This window comes from Dasypus novemcinctus, chromosome 26 (assembly GCF_030445035.2).
Source record: "Dasypus novemcinctus isolate mDasNov1 chromosome 26, mDasNov1.1.hap2, whole genome shotgun sequence".
Lineage (NCBI taxonomy): Eukaryota > Metazoa > Chordata > Mammalia > Cingulata > Dasypodidae > Dasypus > Dasypus novemcinctus.
The window spans coordinates 55,463,998-55,480,944 of NC_080698.1; the positions used below are offsets into that span (position 1 = coordinate 55,463,998).

The window sequence follows — 16,947 nt, forward strand, 5'->3', positions numbered from 1 at the left end:
CTCACTTCTCCCAGCCCCAGAGAGTACACCCAGTGGGGGGCGAAGGGCAGACTGGGCCTTTATGACGGGGACCCCGTTCTCCGCCTGTCTGTGCCATGCGCTGAATGCACACGCAAGCTCGATGTTGGCCGGGTCCCAACTACAGGCGATGCTACGATTTGTTCCCAAGTCAGCTGGAGCGGTGGCCTCCAGCTTCCAGGACACAGGACTTCAGGTCCCTATCTCCGCCCGGAAATCTCTCCACCAGACATCTGCAGGTGCTTTGCCACCTGTCTCCAACTCTCCAGGGGGTCTGAGAAACACTTGCCCCATTTGTTTCTGAGTCCTTTAGAAGAGCAGTCCACCCCACCCCCTTCCCAGCAGAGGTGCCTGGGCCCCCGGGAAAGGGCCACCTCTAGAAGGTTCTCACCTCCCGCTTCCCACGATGGGTGACTCAGGGTAGACCTTTGGCTGTAAACTGCAAACCTGAGGAGTCAGTCCACCAGGCCCAAGCTCCACCTCGCTCACGGCTCCTGAGCTACTGCCTCTTCTTCCTCTCTGGCTCCTGCCACCCCAGACCCCTCCCAACCTAGCCAGGATGTTGGCTGGGTCCCATCCTCAGTGGTGGAACCCACACATCAGAGGCGCTGCAGGGAGGTAAGGAGCCTTTGTCCCCCCAGGCCTCAAGTCCCTGGGGAGGAGAGGGACTCATTCCACAGCCTGGCCTCGCCAAGGCTCATCTCAACCCAGTTAAGATTCCGGGTCCACTCGCAATCCCCTGTGCCAGCAGGAAACGGCACGCCCATTTCCTCAGGGAAGTCCAAGAGGGTGAGCCAGCTGCCGACCTGCCCACAAGGAGGGAGCAGGCAGGCAGCAGGTGCCAAGCACCTGTCGCTGGCAGTAAGTTGGAAGAGCAGGCGATGGCCATGGGGCTGGCCTGGTGTGAGGCAGCTTGCCAGATGGCAACTGGGTGGGATTTGGGTATAGGGAGAAAAAAGGGGAGGAAACTCCAGGCTGGAGAATTAGCATGAGTGGAAATAATCCAGCATGGACGTGGGGCTGTGTGGGAAACCTGCCTGGCTGGTAGAAGGGCAAACAAACTCCTCCATCCCAAAAGTCCCTTTAGAGGACAAAACTGGGTTTCCTGGACTCTGCAAAAGCCAGGCAGGCACCAGGACCCAGCTTCCAGGACCGTCTTCCCACCTCCCGGCAGAGCAAAGACAAATAGTACATGCATCCCGAAAAGAAACTGAGTTCTTTTTTCTTTTTATTGGCAAAGTAAATATATTCTTACGAAGGACCAAAGAAAATATACAGAATTGTAACATATGTACACCAGCTTTATAGATTTCTTAATTTCAAATTTACACAAATGGTGATATGTTATTAAAAGATATCTTCTGCAGATGCATCTATGTACAGTTTATTTACATACATTCATAGGATGTGAAATAAACCAGTCAAAATAAGCTAGTTCATTTGATATTAATTTCTAGACAAAATAAGGAATGCATTGCTAAGTCAGGGTTGGGAGGCTCTAGCTAGCTCTCCGACGGCAACACGGCCTGCTCCCCACTCCTCTCCAAGGTGGCCCTAGAAGCTGGTGTGTGAATTTGTCTGGGAAACACCAGGGAGGGGACGAGCCCAACCCTGCGGGGACTCCTACTGAGCCTGCATTTATTCTGGGGCATGAACACCCCCGTCTCTCTGCCCTGCACATTTAACTCAAGCACATGCACTAACCAGCCACGCCAAAAGGGGCTCCCTCGGGAGGCACCTCCTGTGGCCAGGCCCTGCCCCTGCAGACCACCCAGCCCCAGCGCTCCAGCGATGGGGCTGTGCCAGGCATGTCGCACTAATCCACGCTCACCACCTGACCCTTTGGCCTACTTCCTTTCCCAGCACGGCTCTTTCTGAGAATCGAATAGTCCAAAGTGGCACATTTCTTCCTCCCGAGCAATAAGGTGCTGGCTTGGCACAGGCGAGGAGGCTGGTGGTGGATGGGCCAGGACCCCCACCTCAAAGTTGCCCCCAGCACGGCTGGGGCAGCCGAGGCCAAGGCCACCGCCCAAAGATGCGCGGGCGGCAGCCTGCTCGGGCCCCGCGCGCAGGGGGGCGAGGGGCGCAGTCGCCGGGCCCTGGGTGCCCGCGCCCCAGGAACGTACCCTATTTTCCCGAACCTCCCCGGCTTCAGAAGGTGGGTTGGTAACATTGTCACATCCCTCTGAAGGAGGCAAATAAATTATTGCTTAAAAAAAAAAAATACTCGGAGGGGCGTGGGGGTGGAGGGCGCGTCCGGGGCCGCGCGGCCGCGGGCTAGTTGACGGCGCGCACCGAGCGGCTGCTGCGGGGGAAGCGGTGCACCTTGATGTGCTTGGACAGGTGGTCGCTCCGCGCGAACTTCTTCTCGCACACGGGACACTGGTACGGCTTCACGCCCGAGTGCGAGCGCCGGTGCCGCGACAGCTCGTCTGACCGCGAGAACCTGCGGGACAGCACGCGGCTCAGGGGCGCACCTCGGCCCTCGGCCCGGGCCGGCTCCCGCCCCGCCGCGCCCGGAGGGGAAAGCGAGGCCCCGCTCGGGGCGGAGGGCGGGCTTCCCACTGCCGAGGCTGAGGAGGCCCCAAATGCCCAGCTCGGACCTCGGAGCACAAGACTGGCCGTTCTGTGCAGGTTTAGGGCTGAGGGCAGTGCCCTCCCAGGGGGTAATTACCAAGTTACCTCTGAATCCTTCCTTAAAAAAAAAAAGCCAATCTCTGAATCCTTCCTTAAAAAAAAAAAGCCAATCTCTCAAGCCCCCGCAGGGCCCCCTCTCCAGATGGGAAGAGCTGTCAGATTAAGGTTCTGGCGGGCAAGGCAGGGCCACCCGGAGCAGTTGTTAAACGAGGCTAGCCCACCCCATTTACAATGCGCACATCAAGCCCGCAGTCCTGATGGCAGCATCTCATCACTTCCTGGCTTCTCTCGCCACCACCACCCCCAACCACCAGACTTGTGGCATCTGTGGAAGTCTGTATGGGGAAACCCATCCAGAAGGGGAAACTGAGGCCCAGGGAGAGGAAGGAGTCTTCTTGCCCAGCACTGCCTGGCGTTCCCTGTCTCTTGCTTCCACTACAGGGGCACAAGAGCTCCTAAGACCTGAGACCCCCGTTTCGCTGTTAGACCCAGGTTTCCTGGTGGTTGGGTCCCCTAAGATGCCCCAAACTAAAGACCACCCCTGCCAGACAGTTCGGATTGATTCCCATTCTAACCCCCATTCTCTGGCCTCTGCCTGCCTAGGAACAGGTGCTCCCAGAGCCCAGAGGCTGCTGGGAAGGCACAGGTTCTCGCAGGGGAAGTGAGAAGCAGGGCTGGGCCCAGGTACGCAGACTGCGTTTCACTAACTGCAGGGTCTTAAGGCTCGCCCCACCCCCTGAAAAAGATCCGGTCTTGGTAGGCAGATCCCTTCTCCTCCCACCCCCAAGTATCCTGGTCCTCTGCTCCACCCACATTAACCTTTCCTGGGTCCCTTGTGCCACGGGACATTTGCACATATCTGGAAGGCTCTTCCCTCCCCTCATTTTCTTGCTCCTTCCTACCCATTCTTTAGAGCTCGGCTCAAATGTCACTTCCTCAAGAAAGCCCTCCAGGACTGCACCCTGTCCTAGGCTCCCACAGCTCTCTGGACATCTCTTTCCCGGCTCTTGCCACTGCTGCCATTTTTAAATTAGTGGGTGCAGCCTTGAGATGGATGTCAGGGCCCCCCGCTAGACCACCGGCTCCGTGAGGGCGGCTGTGTTGGTTGGGTCTCTGCGGTGCAGAGGAGGTGCTCAGCGGGTGGCTTAAATGAAGGAGTATGTCCACAGGGAGACAGAGGGCTGCGCCAGGGGCTGTCCTCTTGGGTCCCGGTGCAGGGGAGCCCACACCCACAGGAGCACACGCAGATGCAGAGCACACACATACACAAACAAGCACACACTCAGAGCCCCTGGCCCAACACCCTTGCTCCCAGATGGGGGGCCACAAGGCAAGAGGGAGTTTACGCAGGGACCCTCCCTCCAGAACAGCAGCCCCCAGCCCGGCTGGTGGGTAGGGGCAGGGGGCCCACCTCCAGCCTGACCCCGTGGGTGGAGGCCTCAGCCTGGCATGGAGCATGGGAGGCCCCAGAGAGGAAAACCTGGGGAAGGTTCTGGTGGGACCCCAGGCAGGGTCCAGTGGGAAAAACCCAGTGGGGAGCCTGGCCTGGACGCAGGAAGGGCAGAGGCCTTGAGTGGACTCTGCGGGCCCCGAGGCCCCGCGCCTTGCTCCTAGAGAGTGGACAAGGCCTCTGGACCTGACGCTCACAGCCCATGGCTCTGAGCAGGGCTGACGCGCCGTCAACCGTCTTAGGCTAATTACGGGAATAAGCGACGTCGGCTGGCCTGGCTGCAAAAAGGACACTGAGGCCCTGGGCAGCAAAGGCCTGCGGGTCAGCTGCGAGACCGGGCAAAGCGAAGGTCTCGCAGCAGCTCCCTGCTCTGCCCCCCCCGACAGAGGGCCTGGGCGCCCAAGCAACAGACGCCCACCCGGCTGCCTCTACTGGCTGTGTGTCCCTGGAAGCCTGGACAGTCAGTCTGGGCCTGTGCCCCCAGCTGAAGGTGGACACACAGCTTCTGGGACAGACGGGCCTGCCTGCCCAGGGCTGCAGCACAGCAGAAAGCGACAGCAGCAGCACAGCTGGCCATGCCTCAGTCTCCCTGGGGACCCCGGCCAGGGGTCACCTGGCACCTTCCTGACCAGAGGGGGCACATACGGTCATCCTCCCGCCCCGCAATGCCCCCAACCTGTGGAACCAGATTCCTTCCCAGGTGCCTTAAGAGTCCCAGCCCCACCGGGGAGGCTCTGCGGGGTCCTGAGCAGACTACTGCACCACCCTGAACCTCAGTCTCCTCATCCATCCAATGCAGACCTTGGGTCACTCAAGGACTTTGTCATGGTGACTCCCTGGGAAGGAGCAGGAGGTTAAGAGTCAGGCCAGGGAACAAGCTGTCCTCACATCCCAACTCCTCCCCTGCAACTGAGGGCATGCTCCTGGGAACCAAGCACTCCAACGACCCCTACCTCATACCCCCATATTATCCCTGCCAACAGCAGCCAGCCAGAGAGGTCTGGGGGACTGGGATGAGGCCGGGGAGATGGTTAAGAGGCAGGTTCTTGGGGCAGTAAGCTCTGACACTTACTGACCAGGTCACCTAGGAGAGCACGAGACTCTCTGAGCCTCAGTTTCCCCACACGCAAACAGGGACAATGGCAGACCTACTTCACAGGCTTGTGAGGGTTGGTAAGAGGTACCGTGTCAAGTGTTTAGAACGGTGTTTGGCACTTGGTGACTGATAAGAGTTGCACGCACAGGGCCTGGTACCTGGTGAGGTACTGGAGCAAGTGGGCGGTGACAGTGCTGGGACAGTGGAGGCAAGGAGACCGGGGAGCGGCCTGTGACGTCAGCACCTCCACCAGCTCATGAAGTACCTCCTGGGAAGTGAAGGTGTCCCCCCCTTGAGACACTAATCTGCCATCAGCCAGAAAGCCATTATCCCAAACATCCAAGTCTCAAGGACTACCGTGAGAACGGGGCCCCTAGAGCTGTGCAGTGCACAACCTGCCCAACCACACTTAGCGGCGCTGACGGCTGCAGGGTTGGGGTCACAGAACGCTGCCCCGCCAAGAGGGCAGCAGTGTCACAGGGGTCGAGAACACAGGCCAGGTTTGAATCCTGGGTCTGTGGCCTCGGGCCTGCACTCCCCCATTCTGGGCCTCCTCTGTCAACTGCGGATATGAGAGAACCAAGCACAGAGGGATGCTGATGGTGGCAGGAGGGTGCGCTTTTCGGACGGGACAACTTAGCTCCCCCGGGACAGGACGTTCTGCAGCAGGGAACAAAGGAAGCCTGTGCCTGAGCGTGGAGCAGAGAAACTTCTAGGAAGGCGGCAGCCACTTCCTAGATGAGAACAGGCAAGTCTGCGCCCGGCCCGTCCAGCGTGCCGGGATCGCGTCACAAGAGGGAAGGGCTGGGGAGTCCTGGCTTCAGGATCCAAAGCAGGAGGAAGTGGGCGCCGACCCCCTGGGCGGGAGGGGCGGCCAGCCAGGAGGAAAAGCGTTCTAGTCCTGCGGGCTGCGCAGGCTGGGAGAGGCCCCGGGAGGGAGTGAGCACCCACCCCCTGCAGACGTGGGCCAGGGCAGGGAGGCGAGGGTTCTCCCGAGAATCGAGCAAACCCGCCCCCACTGGAGGAGGGTGGGGGCTGGAGAGGTCCCTGAGTGCAGGGGCGAGTGGGGGGTGGGGGGTGGCTCAGACAACCCGCTTGAACTCCTGGCACTGCCGCTTCCTAGCCGTGCAACCATGGAGGCCTTCCGTAACTGCTCTGTGCCTCGGTTTCCTCCTCTGTAAAATGGGGGTTACAGGACTGACGGCTAGCTTCTAGAATTAGCCTTGAGAATTAACTGAGCTGACGTACGTGGAGGGTTCACAGCACGCGTGAGGAGCGGCCATTATCACTCTGTGGTTGATGTCACCTCTTTTCTCGCACCTGCAAGCACAGTCCCTGAAAGAGCCAATGCCTCATGGGAGAGAAGAGACAAACAGAGTCCCGGAGATACGGGCCACGAAGAGCGACCGTGAGGGAAGAGGCAAGCAGTGTGGCTACAGATGAGTCTTTACCAGAAGGCGCCCCGGGCACTCTGGCCGTACTGCAGGTGGGTGGGAACGGGACAGAGATCCTGCCTGGGTTTCTGGGCCTCAGTTTCCCCACTGTAAGATACAGATTGGTGTTTTCGGGGCTGTTGCTAGGACTTGACGAGCTAATGCACAGGGAGCTAACGCACTGCAAGATCAATGGACTACAGTCATCGCCTAGGCCACCACCAGGGGAAGCACCCCAGCCGGACGGTGCAGCAAGCAGGAGTGGGGCGTGCAGGGGCCACGGGAGGGTGGGCCAGCATGGCTGGGGCCCACTCAGCTATGGGAAACAGAGCATGCAGGCCTTCCAGGCCAGAGCGAGAAGTTTGAATATGAAATTAAGTGTATTTTTGCCAGGGTGGCTTTGTAAGGTAATGAGTTCCCCATGGCAGGAGATATGCAAGGAAGTTTGCAGATTTGAGACTTGAACTGTGCCTAGCATTCCATAAGTGGTCAGTAAATACGACCCCTTAGCATGGGCACTTCTCCCATCAGCTAGATCCATCCTTCCACCCGGCTCGGCTCCTGCTCAAGGCCGCCCGGGCTCCCGCCACCCTCGGCCGGTCTGTGCAGGGCTGGGGTCACATTGAAGGGACACACAGGTTTGTGTATATCCTCAGGGGCTTGGGGGTCCCTGACAATCAACCAGAGCTACCCCACCCCACCCTGGTGAGAAGGCCCCCTCAGCACCAACCCACAGTGCCGCTGCCCACGTGCAACTTCATGAGAAGGGCCTCCTGAGAAGCCCCATGGGACCCCGGGGGGGTGTGTGGTCCGGACGTGCCTGGGGGAGAGCTTCCCATGGTGTCTCACCATGCCAGGGGGGCTCAGGGCAAACCTGCCATAGGGAGCAACCCCTCCACAAATCCCCATGCCTACTTGCATACCTGCTGCCATGGGGAATTCATTACCTCCCGTTCACCCTGGGCTGAGGGTGGTGTCTGCACTCTGGCTCTGAGACAGCCTTGAAGGAAGCAGGCTCTGCTCCCCTGCCCCGGATGGCAAGGCTGGGCACCGTGGGCACCCTTGAGCCAAGACCACACCTCCCTCCCTATGGCCTAGCCTCGAGGGCCGCTCCCAGCCTCACCCCTGGCCAGACATCAGCACTCTCCAGGGCGCAACCCCCAAAAGGCGAATCCTGTCCTGGGACTCTGGGGCAGGCATCCTGGAGGGACCCGGCAGAGCCACTGCCCAACCCTCTCTCTGTAAGTCTGGGGACACGCACATCTCCTGAGATGCGGGGCCCGTCCAGGCGGAGGTCAGGCCGGCATCCTTCACGGCCCTTCCCAGACCGATCTTGTTGAGAGCTGGACAGGACCGAGTGGGGGGCGCTTTGAGCACAGCCATGGGGAGTGTGCCAGGACCCAGGGGGCTCTGCCGAGGGGTAGGGGCAGATGCCCCGCTTCGCAGAGGAGGAGACCGCGGCTCGGCCGGGGGAGACACGTGGCGTGCTGGTGGCTGAGCCAGGCTGGGGGTCCCACCCACCGCCGCCAGCCTGCCCCCGGCTCCAAGCACGACGGCAGGGATAGGCACGACTGAGTCCCCCGCCTCTCGCCTCCAGCCCCCAGGCTCCAGGACCTGCTTGAATGTCGCCTCCTCCCTCGGACAGGCCTTCCCGGGTCACTCTTCCCTTGGGGAGTCCCTTGCCCTTCCCCCATCACCTCCCCACTAGAAGCCCCACGAGGCCAGGCCACTTCGGTCACTGCCGTCTCTCGAGGGCCAGGAACACGGCCTGGCTCACAGTAGGCACCCGGTGGACGTCTGATGAATGACTAAATGGCCCTTTTTTACCTGTCCCTTGGGAAGGAGGTCCCCAGGGCACCGGGCACTGGAGGGAGGGCCGAGCCTGGCAGGTCTCCCTATGTCTCCTGCTGCTGAACCCCCAGGCCACAGGGGCCCAGGGGAGCTGATCCAGCCCGGAGGTGCGGCCACAGGGCCTGGCCCTGCCTTCCCCCGCTAGGGCACCCCCACCTCACCTGCCAGGGTCCCAAATCCCCTGGCTTGTGCCCTCTCCAAGCCTGGAGCACCCAACACCACGAAAGCACCCACCTCCTGGCCCCACCCCCGCCGCAGGCCTGAGAGCCCCATCGCCGCTGCCTACTGGGCAAAAGGGGGCCCTGAGGCTCAGCGAGGGGGGGGCGACAGAAGGGCTTCCCCCAGCACTCGGAGGCTGGCACTCAGGCTCTTGCCAAAGCCTGCCAGGTCTCCACGTGGGCGGCCAGCGGGGAGCCATGGGGCTTCACCCACAAGGGCCGTTACAACCCGAGACAGTTAGGGGAGAGGCCCTCCTCTGGCCAGACCGGCGCCCAGGTGGGAAGCAGCCGCCGGCATGCCAGGTAACGTCCAGTTGCATCTCCCTGTCCTGGCCACAGCCACGGTCAGGAAGATTCCAACAGCCAATGCCCGGCCCGGGAGCCCGACTCCCACGAGATCTCAGAACGAGAGTTCTGATCAAGAAAACAAAAAGCTGCGGGCGGCGGCACCCACCCCCAGCCCCGCACGGCCCACACCCGCACGCCCATGCGTGCCAGGCTGCACAGACACACTCACATGTGAACTCCACACGCGGCTTCACACCTAGAGCCAGGCACAAGGTGCAGATGCTCCTGTGTGCCAATGAGTACGGCCACCCAGCACTCGGGGACACACGTGGAGAAAGCAAGATGCACAAGTATGAACGCTCACACGCACACACACAGTCCAGATCTGCAGGCAGCCCACACTGCACAGGCAGGCACACTGTGTCTCCCTCTCGCATACCCGCGGCAGCAGCCACACAGCAATAAGCCCAGGACAGGACAAGGAATGTGCCAGAAGCTCATGCCACTCTCCCAGGCCAGCGTCAGGAAGTCCTCCGGGGCTGGCATCCTTAAACTGGGGAGTGCCTGGCTGCCCCACACTCGGGCACATGGGCTCCTGGCAAGCTGCCCCCGCTTGAGGCAAAGGCAGCCACGCCTGCTGGGAGGCACCGAGCAGCACCCTGGAGCCTCCGGGCGGGGGCTCCTGGGCTGGCGGTGTGGGTGACACGGCTTCCCTTCTCCATACCACGCAGAACGGAGGCCTCGGGGGGATTCGTCCCAACTCTGAGAGCACGTCACCAGCCAGCCCGGGGCTCCCTCTTCCTGAGCCTGCTGCAGCGTCCCAAACATCCCAAGAGGGCCCAGCGAATGGACTCATAACTCAGCCCACCCCAGGTGCCCACCGACATCTGTGGGAAACTGCTGGTCCTGTGGTTGGGGAAGCTGCCTGTTCCAGATACCGCCTCTCATCCAATCCCTTTGACAAAGCTGTGTGGCCTTAGGCAAGTTACTTAGCCAGTCTGAGCCTGTCTACTCAGCTGTAAAATGGGAGTGATAGCCGTGCCCGTCGGGTGTGGCAGGATTGGGGGAAGCAGGGTGCAGACAGGGCTCAGCCCTCCCGGGCACACAGTCAGCACTGAGTAATTATTAGCTGTTATTGGTATTATTACTGCTGTGCTGTGCCCCCCTGAACTCGCTCTAGTCCGGCTGGCTCCATTTCTTGGCTCCAGAGCCAGGGCAGGCATCAAGCCCCAGCAAGTCTTACCTGGTCACGATCAAGCTGGAGACCAGGTGCTTCCAGCTCGCCTTGCAAGGAGGGACAAAGACACCTCTGGGGCGGCTGTGCCAAGCCCAGGGCCTGCCCACCTGCCCACCTTCCTCTCCACTTCCTAGCGCGCCCCCTTCCCTAGTGCTGCAGGAAAGGGCCTGAGCCGCAAGCCCCGGGCAGCAGCCGCGGCCAGGCCTCGCCCACGGCCCTGGCCCTGCATACTGACCTCCAGCCGCATCCGGGCCAGGTGCAGGCGAAGGGCTTCTCGCCCGTGTGTCGGCGCAGGTGAGCCTTGAGGTGGCTGCTTTTGGTGTACATCTTGCTGCAGCCCGGGAAAGTACATTTGTGCATTTTAATGAGTTCGGCCGCCGGGTTCTTGGGGAACTTCTGGCCCACCAGGAGGCCCCCGGGGCCGGGCCCCAGGGCTCCCGACCCCAGGGGCTTGGCAGCAATGGGCACGGGGGCAATGCGGACGAACTTGGAAGGCAGGTTCAGGTTGGAGGAGGGCACCACCTGGGGCACGAGGGCGAAGGTCTGTCCCTGGATGTTGACCAGGAGCTGAGCCACCTTGACGTGATCCGGGCCCTGCCCCGGGGACGCTGGCCCGGCTCCCGACTCCTGCTTGATCTGCACCGGGTGGACCTGCAGCAGCACCGGAATGGGGCTGTCCGAAGTGGGCCCCCCGCCCGGGCCGTGGGCGCCGCCGGTGCCGGTGCTGCTCGGTGGAGGGGTCCGGCTCTCCTCCCCCCCGGAGCCAGGATGGAGGTGGCTTCTGTGTAGTCCGGCAGACTGCCCACTGGCCTCAAAGTCCTGACTGCTGCCTTCCGGGGCCTCCTTCACGCCCGGTTCCATGTTCTCTTCCAGAAACTCTTCGATCTCCTCGAGGGTGGGCTGGAAGGGCCTCGAGCCGTCATCAGGGTCACCCACAGGGAAGTCGGGGAAGCAGAAGTGCTCCTCCTTCGTAGGTGCGGGGGCCCTCCGCCAGGCCCCCCAGGCCATGGGGCCCCCGCTGACCCCGCCGCCGCCCCCGCCGCCACCCAGCGTGGCCTGGGACAGCAGGAAGTCCAAGATGCTGTCCTGGCCCTCAGGGCCCGAGCCGCCGCCACAGCAGGAGCAGAGCGCTTGTGAATCGGGGCTGGCACAGGAGCAGAAGCTGGAGGAGTCGCTGTCGTCTTCCGAGAGCGGCGAGGGCAGCATGTGGTACGCCCGCCGGCCAGCCAGCCTGTCACCCAGATAGCCAGCAGGGCACTTTGGCGACGAGAAGGTCTCGTCCACTGGGAGCAAGTGGTCCACCATGCTGGCCGGACCGCGCCGGGGAGCGGTGGCTACGGAGGAAGGGACAAAGGAGGCCGGGTCAGGAAGAGGGTGTGCCCCCGGCATGGGCCCATGTCCCCCCGCCCCTGCTCTGTCACCCCAACTCCCCCAACCACCTGGGGCGGCCGCGGCCTGTGGTTGCCAAACACCCAGAGCCTGCCTCCGTCCCGTGGGAGAACTGGGTCTGCAAGAGTGTTTTCCAAAATTGCACCACCTGTTTGCAAAAGAGCCCTCTCCAAGCCCATTGCACAATCAGGGGCACTTTTGGTTTCAAGCAGATTTTCCAGAATGATCCTGGAGAAAGAACTGTATGTGTATGGGTGTACAGACTACCAAGTACAAGCGTGTGCTGTGTGAGAACATGAGTACATGCAGGAGGCTCTCTGGACCCCAGGAGAGCCAGCATCGGGGAAAAGCCCTGGTCCACTTAGCTGGAGGGGCTGCATTTCCCAGGACACCTGACCTCAGACCCATTTCTGTTGAGTCCTGAAGGGGGATGGGGGACTAGAAGAGCCATGTGCCCTTGGACCCCTGAGTTGTTGGGGCTTGGGTAGGGGTGGTCCGATTGAGGGAAAAAACCAATTACAGGAATTTCAAAATTTAAAACAATTATTTTTTAACGTAAGTATATCCCAAATATGTTTTTTAGAAAAACCACTCTTGCATCTGAAATTCAAATTTAAGTGGGTGGCCTGCATTTCAATCTGGCAACTCCAGTCTGGAGGCAAAAAACTCAAGCCCAAGAGTACCTGCCCCCGTGGGGGGCTGCATTTCCCCGTCGGAAGGTCCCGAGACCCCTGTGCGGCTCAGCCGCCCTCTCTCTATGTTGCAGGAGGGGCCAGGGAAGGCCTTGCACTAAGTGCCATCCACTGCCCTCCGGAGCTGGAGCACTGTCCACAGCTTCAGCGTGGACAGAGCCCCGACCCCCAGAGAGATTCACTCCGGGCAAGTGGAGGTCCCACCGCTTTTCACATGTGTGGCCTCATCCGATTTCACAGCCTCTGCACCCCCGGCCACTGCTCTCCCCGTGGGCGACACTCACCACCTGGAAGGGCTCAGCTAACTCCCGACTCCCCCACTAAACCGTGCGCTCCATGAGGGCAGGCTGTCTGGCAGGTGCTCTGCTGCGCCCCGTGCTGTGCCCAGGTGGGGCTCCGGGAAGGCTGAGAGAGAGGAGGTTGGAAAGCCCCATCCTCTGAAGCCCAAGGCCATGCTAGGTTTGGTGTCCAAGGAGAGTCAACAGTGTCTGGTTGTGACAGGGCCACCTCTGTGGACCTTTGTCCCCACCCAGTAACCACGGCTGGGTGTTTATCAAGGTTGAGGAAGGGGAATGTTCTGCAGTGAGAGCCAGAAAAGTTCTGCTGCTTGGCATCACCTCTGCACCCACCCCATCATCTGTCTCAAGGACCACCCCGGGGCCTGGGGCTTGGCACTCTCCAGCTTTCAACAGAATGAGTCTGGGCAGAAACCATGCAGCGCCAGGACCATTATCAACCCGGACTTTGGGAAAGCCGCTGCTCCCCCTCAAAGCCTGTTTCTCCACCTGTGCCATGCGTCCCTGACATCTGAGCCCCTCTCCTGTTTGGGGACCTTAGTCTCAACTCATTCAAAAAAAAAGCCCCAGGATGTGGAGACAAGGCAGATGCACTGTTGACATCTGCACCCGGGGTGGGGGGACGGTCCTGCGGAGAGAACATTTTGCTTTGGGTTTTTAAATACTTTGCCAAGTTTTTAAAGCTGGGAGTTTCCAAATACACACTTGTCACCAAATCAGGTACTAGAAAAGACAGCTCCCCACCCTTTCTGCCTTCCAAGCAAGGGTTTCACTCCTGCCTCTGCAACTTATCAGCTGGACAGCCTCTGGCAGGTGGCACAACCTCCAGCAGTGACGTAATTTCCTTGTATCTTTACCTTGGCCTGTTAAATAGGATTGCTGTCGTTGCATCTCTTCCCCGCCGTTGGGGGACTCCACTGAGCTAACATGTGCTAAGCACCTATCAGTGTCTGCTCACACGAGCAAGGGCCCAGTCAACAGCAGCGTGACGATGTGTGTAATTTATCTTCAAACGGGATGAGTATGTGGCCCCTCCACTGTGACGCTAAGGCATCAGGGAGACTCCCGCTTTCCTGGAAGCTGGGAAGAGGCTATGGCTGGTGGCAAAGTACAGAATGGGAACAGAATCTCGCCCCTGCCTAACACTCCCCCCTGACATGGACTCACTAGCTGGAGGTCCCATGCTATGAAGGAATAATGGCTAATATTTTTAAGCGTGAGGATGGCATTGTGGTTATGTTTTTGGTTGTTTTTTTAAGGACGCCTTACCTTCTAGCTGTGCAAACTGAGATAGTCACAGATGAAATGATATAAAAACAAACAAAGGAAATAAGGAAAGACGGTGGGATGAGAGGAAACAAGGACATGTAACCCGACTCCGCCCGCAGCCCAGGGTCCTGGCCGCGGGTCTTTCTGCAACCCTCATCTCCTGCCCTCCTTCCTCACCTCATCACAGGGCACCACCTCACAGCAATACCAGGCCCCCGGGCCCGGGCACTAGCTGTACCCCCCTACCTCTTCCAACACTCCCCGTCCGGACTAAGAAGTCTGGTCTCTGGGAGGCCTCCCCTGACCACCCTGTTACATTCCCAGCACTTGGCACTGCGGGAAACTACCTTGGTTTTGTATTTGTGTACTTAGCTTCCGGTCCACGCTCCCAACCCCCAACCCGAATATAAATTACTATTCCAGAGCCTAAACAGAGCAAGGCGTGGACGTGCTGAAGGAGGGAATGAAAGGTGCTGCAGGGGGCTGGGAAGGTGGGCGGGTGAAAGGGGGTCCAGCCCTGCGCTGGCAGCAGGAGACACTGAGGCAGAGAGAACCAAGAAAGGGTTCCGGGATTGCCCGGTGCTCGGGCAGAAGGGAGAGGGCGCACAACCACGGGGAGGCAGCTCCCAGAGCTAAAAAACAGCAGCACGTGGCGCAGCCGGAGGCTCAGGCTGCGTGCAGGGGGAGGGGACAAGCTGTTCCGGGCACCGTCCCCAGCCGGCCGCCGGGCTCCGCCCCCTCCCCCGGCCCGGCCAGGCCTGCTGTTTATCCTCCCGGGGACACAGCGCCTGCAGGAACAACATGTAATTGATAACAAGCCCAGCGCCGGCCAAGGGCTTGCCATTGGGTCAGCGTGCAAATCACGGGGGGTGGCGGGCGCGGACGCCTTTCAGAATAAGAGTCTCGGCTCCCCAGCCTCCGGCAGGCCCCAAGTCGTCCAGCCCCGGCGCCCTCGCACCTGTAGGGCGGCGGGGGCTCCCCGCAGGCCGGGATGGGGGTGGGGGTAGGTTTGAGGGGCTCGAGCATTTTGGGGGGTTCTGTCACCTCCGGGAGACCCGGCGAGAAAACAGCCCCTCTGTGTCCTCTGGAGGGGGGTGGGTCCCACAGGGGCAGAGAACACCTTAGAGAACTGCCTTGGAGGAGGGGGTGGCCTCTCCTCCGCGCCCCCCCCCCCCCGGCCCCCGCAGCCCCTCCCGCTTGGCCACGGCTCTGCTTAAGTCCGGTCTAAGGGGCACTCCAGGCGTGGGGGGTTGGAGGTAGGACACGGTGAGCTGCGCGGCCGGACACCGGCGTGTGGCGCGAAGGGCTGAGTTTGTGTAGCGTGACTGTGGGCGTGAGGTGGCCAGTGTGGAAGTGCGGGGGCTCCCGGGGTGCTCGCGCGGGGGGCCGGCGCGCGAGGGGTAACTTGCGTGGGGAATGAAGACGCGGGAGCGCGCTCCGGTCCCCTCCCCGTGGAGCCCTCAAGCGCTGCCCATGGGACACCGTGCCCTCGGCCCGCGCCCCCGCTTCCCTGGAAGCCACTGCCGCGATGACCGACAGTAACCCCTCTTCCACAGGCCGCTCCGCCCGTCCCCCCACGCCGGGCCGGACAGCGCGTCCGCCGGTCCCCGCACGCCCCGACCAGGCCCGGGTGTCCGCCATATGGGAGGGCCGGCCCGCAAGGCGCGCCCGGACACGCGGGGCCGAGCCCTGGGGCGGCGGCCCGGACCCGCGCGAGGAAAGTGCGGGCGAGGGTCTGGCGCGGGGATCACCCTCCCACGGGCTTGTCCGAGCCTCCTGCGCCCACTTTAGGGGGGCTTCCCCGGCTCCTCCGACCGTGCACTCGGACAGGAGCGCGGCGCCTCGGGGCCGCGGCGCGGGAGCCCGGCCACCCACGGAGGCCGGGGAGCGCCCCCTCCCCACGCGTCCCAGCCGGCTCCCTGGGCCCCTGGGGCCGCGTCTACGCGGCCGTCCGGCCCCGCCGCGCGGCTCTCCCACCTGAACTTCGCGCACGGCCGGCCGGTGGCCAGGCCCCCGGCGGTCCCGCAGCCCCCGCCGGGCTGGGCTGGGTGGGCTCGGCGGCCCGGCCTCCTGGTCCGGCGGCGGCCGGTGCCGCGGGGTCCTGCGCTCGCCCGCTCGCCCGCGGGTCGCTGCGGCCGGAGCACTGGCCCGCCCGCTCGCTCCCTCGGCGCTCACCCCGGGCCGGTCACGTGACGCGCGCGGGCGCTGCGAAGGCTCGCAGGAGGCTCGGCCCCAAGCGCGCGCCCCATTGGCCCGCACCCCCGCGTCACGCGCGCCCGGCCCCGCCCCTCCCGCCCGGCCCCCAGGCGGGTGGGATCCGCGGCTCCCGCGGCTCCCGGCGCCGCTCCCTGCGCCCTCGGGCTCCGGATCCACCTCCTCGCTCCCCGACCTTCCCGAGAAGCCCGCCCTCCTGACCCTGGGCTGCTCTGGGAGTCCTCTTCCAAAGCTGGGTCCCAGGGGGAGAGCCTCAGATGGTCCCAAGGTTGCGCGAAAAGGAAATCGCGCCGAAGCGCGGCACACTCGGGGCGTGGGCGCCGAGGCCGGTCTCGCCCGGTCTCAACCCCAGCGCCGGAGAGGGGCGCTGGGTCTCCCGGCGTGTGGGACCTGGAAAGTAGAGGACTTGCCTTGGGGGGGGGGGGGGGGGGGGGCGTATTGTTGGAGAAATACGGTATCCGGCCTTGTCGCTGAACAGTAACAGTTAAACTACGGAAAGTGCTACCAGGAGGCGCTGCCACTAGGGCACCGGCCAGGGCCTCCGGGACGGTCTGCGGAGATTTGCTGACTGCCGCTTCTAACCAAAGGCAGCCGGTCTCCGGGACACCTTCCTGAAGACCGAACAATGCTTGGCAATCTACCGAGGCCCTTCAAGTTCCCTCTTACTCCGCAGCACTCCTAGAAGGGTTTGCATCCCACTCACAGACAGGAAGAGGGAGGCTCAGGGTGACTTGCCCAGAGAGGGGCACATGTGCTGTCCGCCAGCCCTGAGTGCACTTTCCCTCAGACCCGTCTTGGATCCTCAGCCAACCAATTGCCCTTGGGTGTGCACGCACCTGGTGGGAGAGAAGCAAGGTGG

At 62.1% G+C, this 16,947-nt stretch overlaps 1 protein-coding gene across 2 annotated transcripts; it reads right to left on the reverse strand.

Moving 5' to 3' along the window:
• Nucleotides 1-1,229: 1,229 nt before the first annotated feature.
• Nucleotides 1,230-16,043, reverse strand: KLF15 (KLF transcription factor 15). Of its 2 annotated transcripts, none has more exons than XM_004461679.5 (3): nucleotides 15,852-16,043; nucleotides 10,464-11,562; nucleotides 1,230-2,464 (listed from the first exon to the last, which is right to left on the reverse strand). In XM_004461679.5, the coding sequence occupies exons 2-3, from the start codon at nucleotides 11,531-11,533 to the stop codon at nucleotides 2,296-2,298; spliced, it is 1,239 nt and encodes a 412-aa protein (XP_004461736.2). In that variant the 5' UTR covers nucleotides 11,534-11,562; nucleotides 15,852-16,043; the 3' UTR covers nucleotides 1,230-2,295. The 2 variants fall into 2 exon arrangements, with proteins under 2 accessions (XP_004461736.2, XP_004461735.2); XM_004461678.5 differs by lacking the exon at nucleotides 15,852-16,043 and adding an exon at nucleotides 12,594-15,720.
• Between the last annotated feature and the right edge of the window lie 904 nt (nucleotides 16,044-16,947).

Coding starts and splice junctions, on each gene's coding strand:
- KLF15 (XM_004461679.5), bottom strand. CDS start 11,533: ATGGTGGACCACTTGCTCCCAGTGGACGAGACCTTCTCGTCGCCAAAG. Junction 2,465..10,463: donor TGGCCCGGATGCGGCTGGAG/GTCAGTATGCAG, acceptor GCTGTCCCGCAG/GTTCTCGCGGTCAGACGAGC.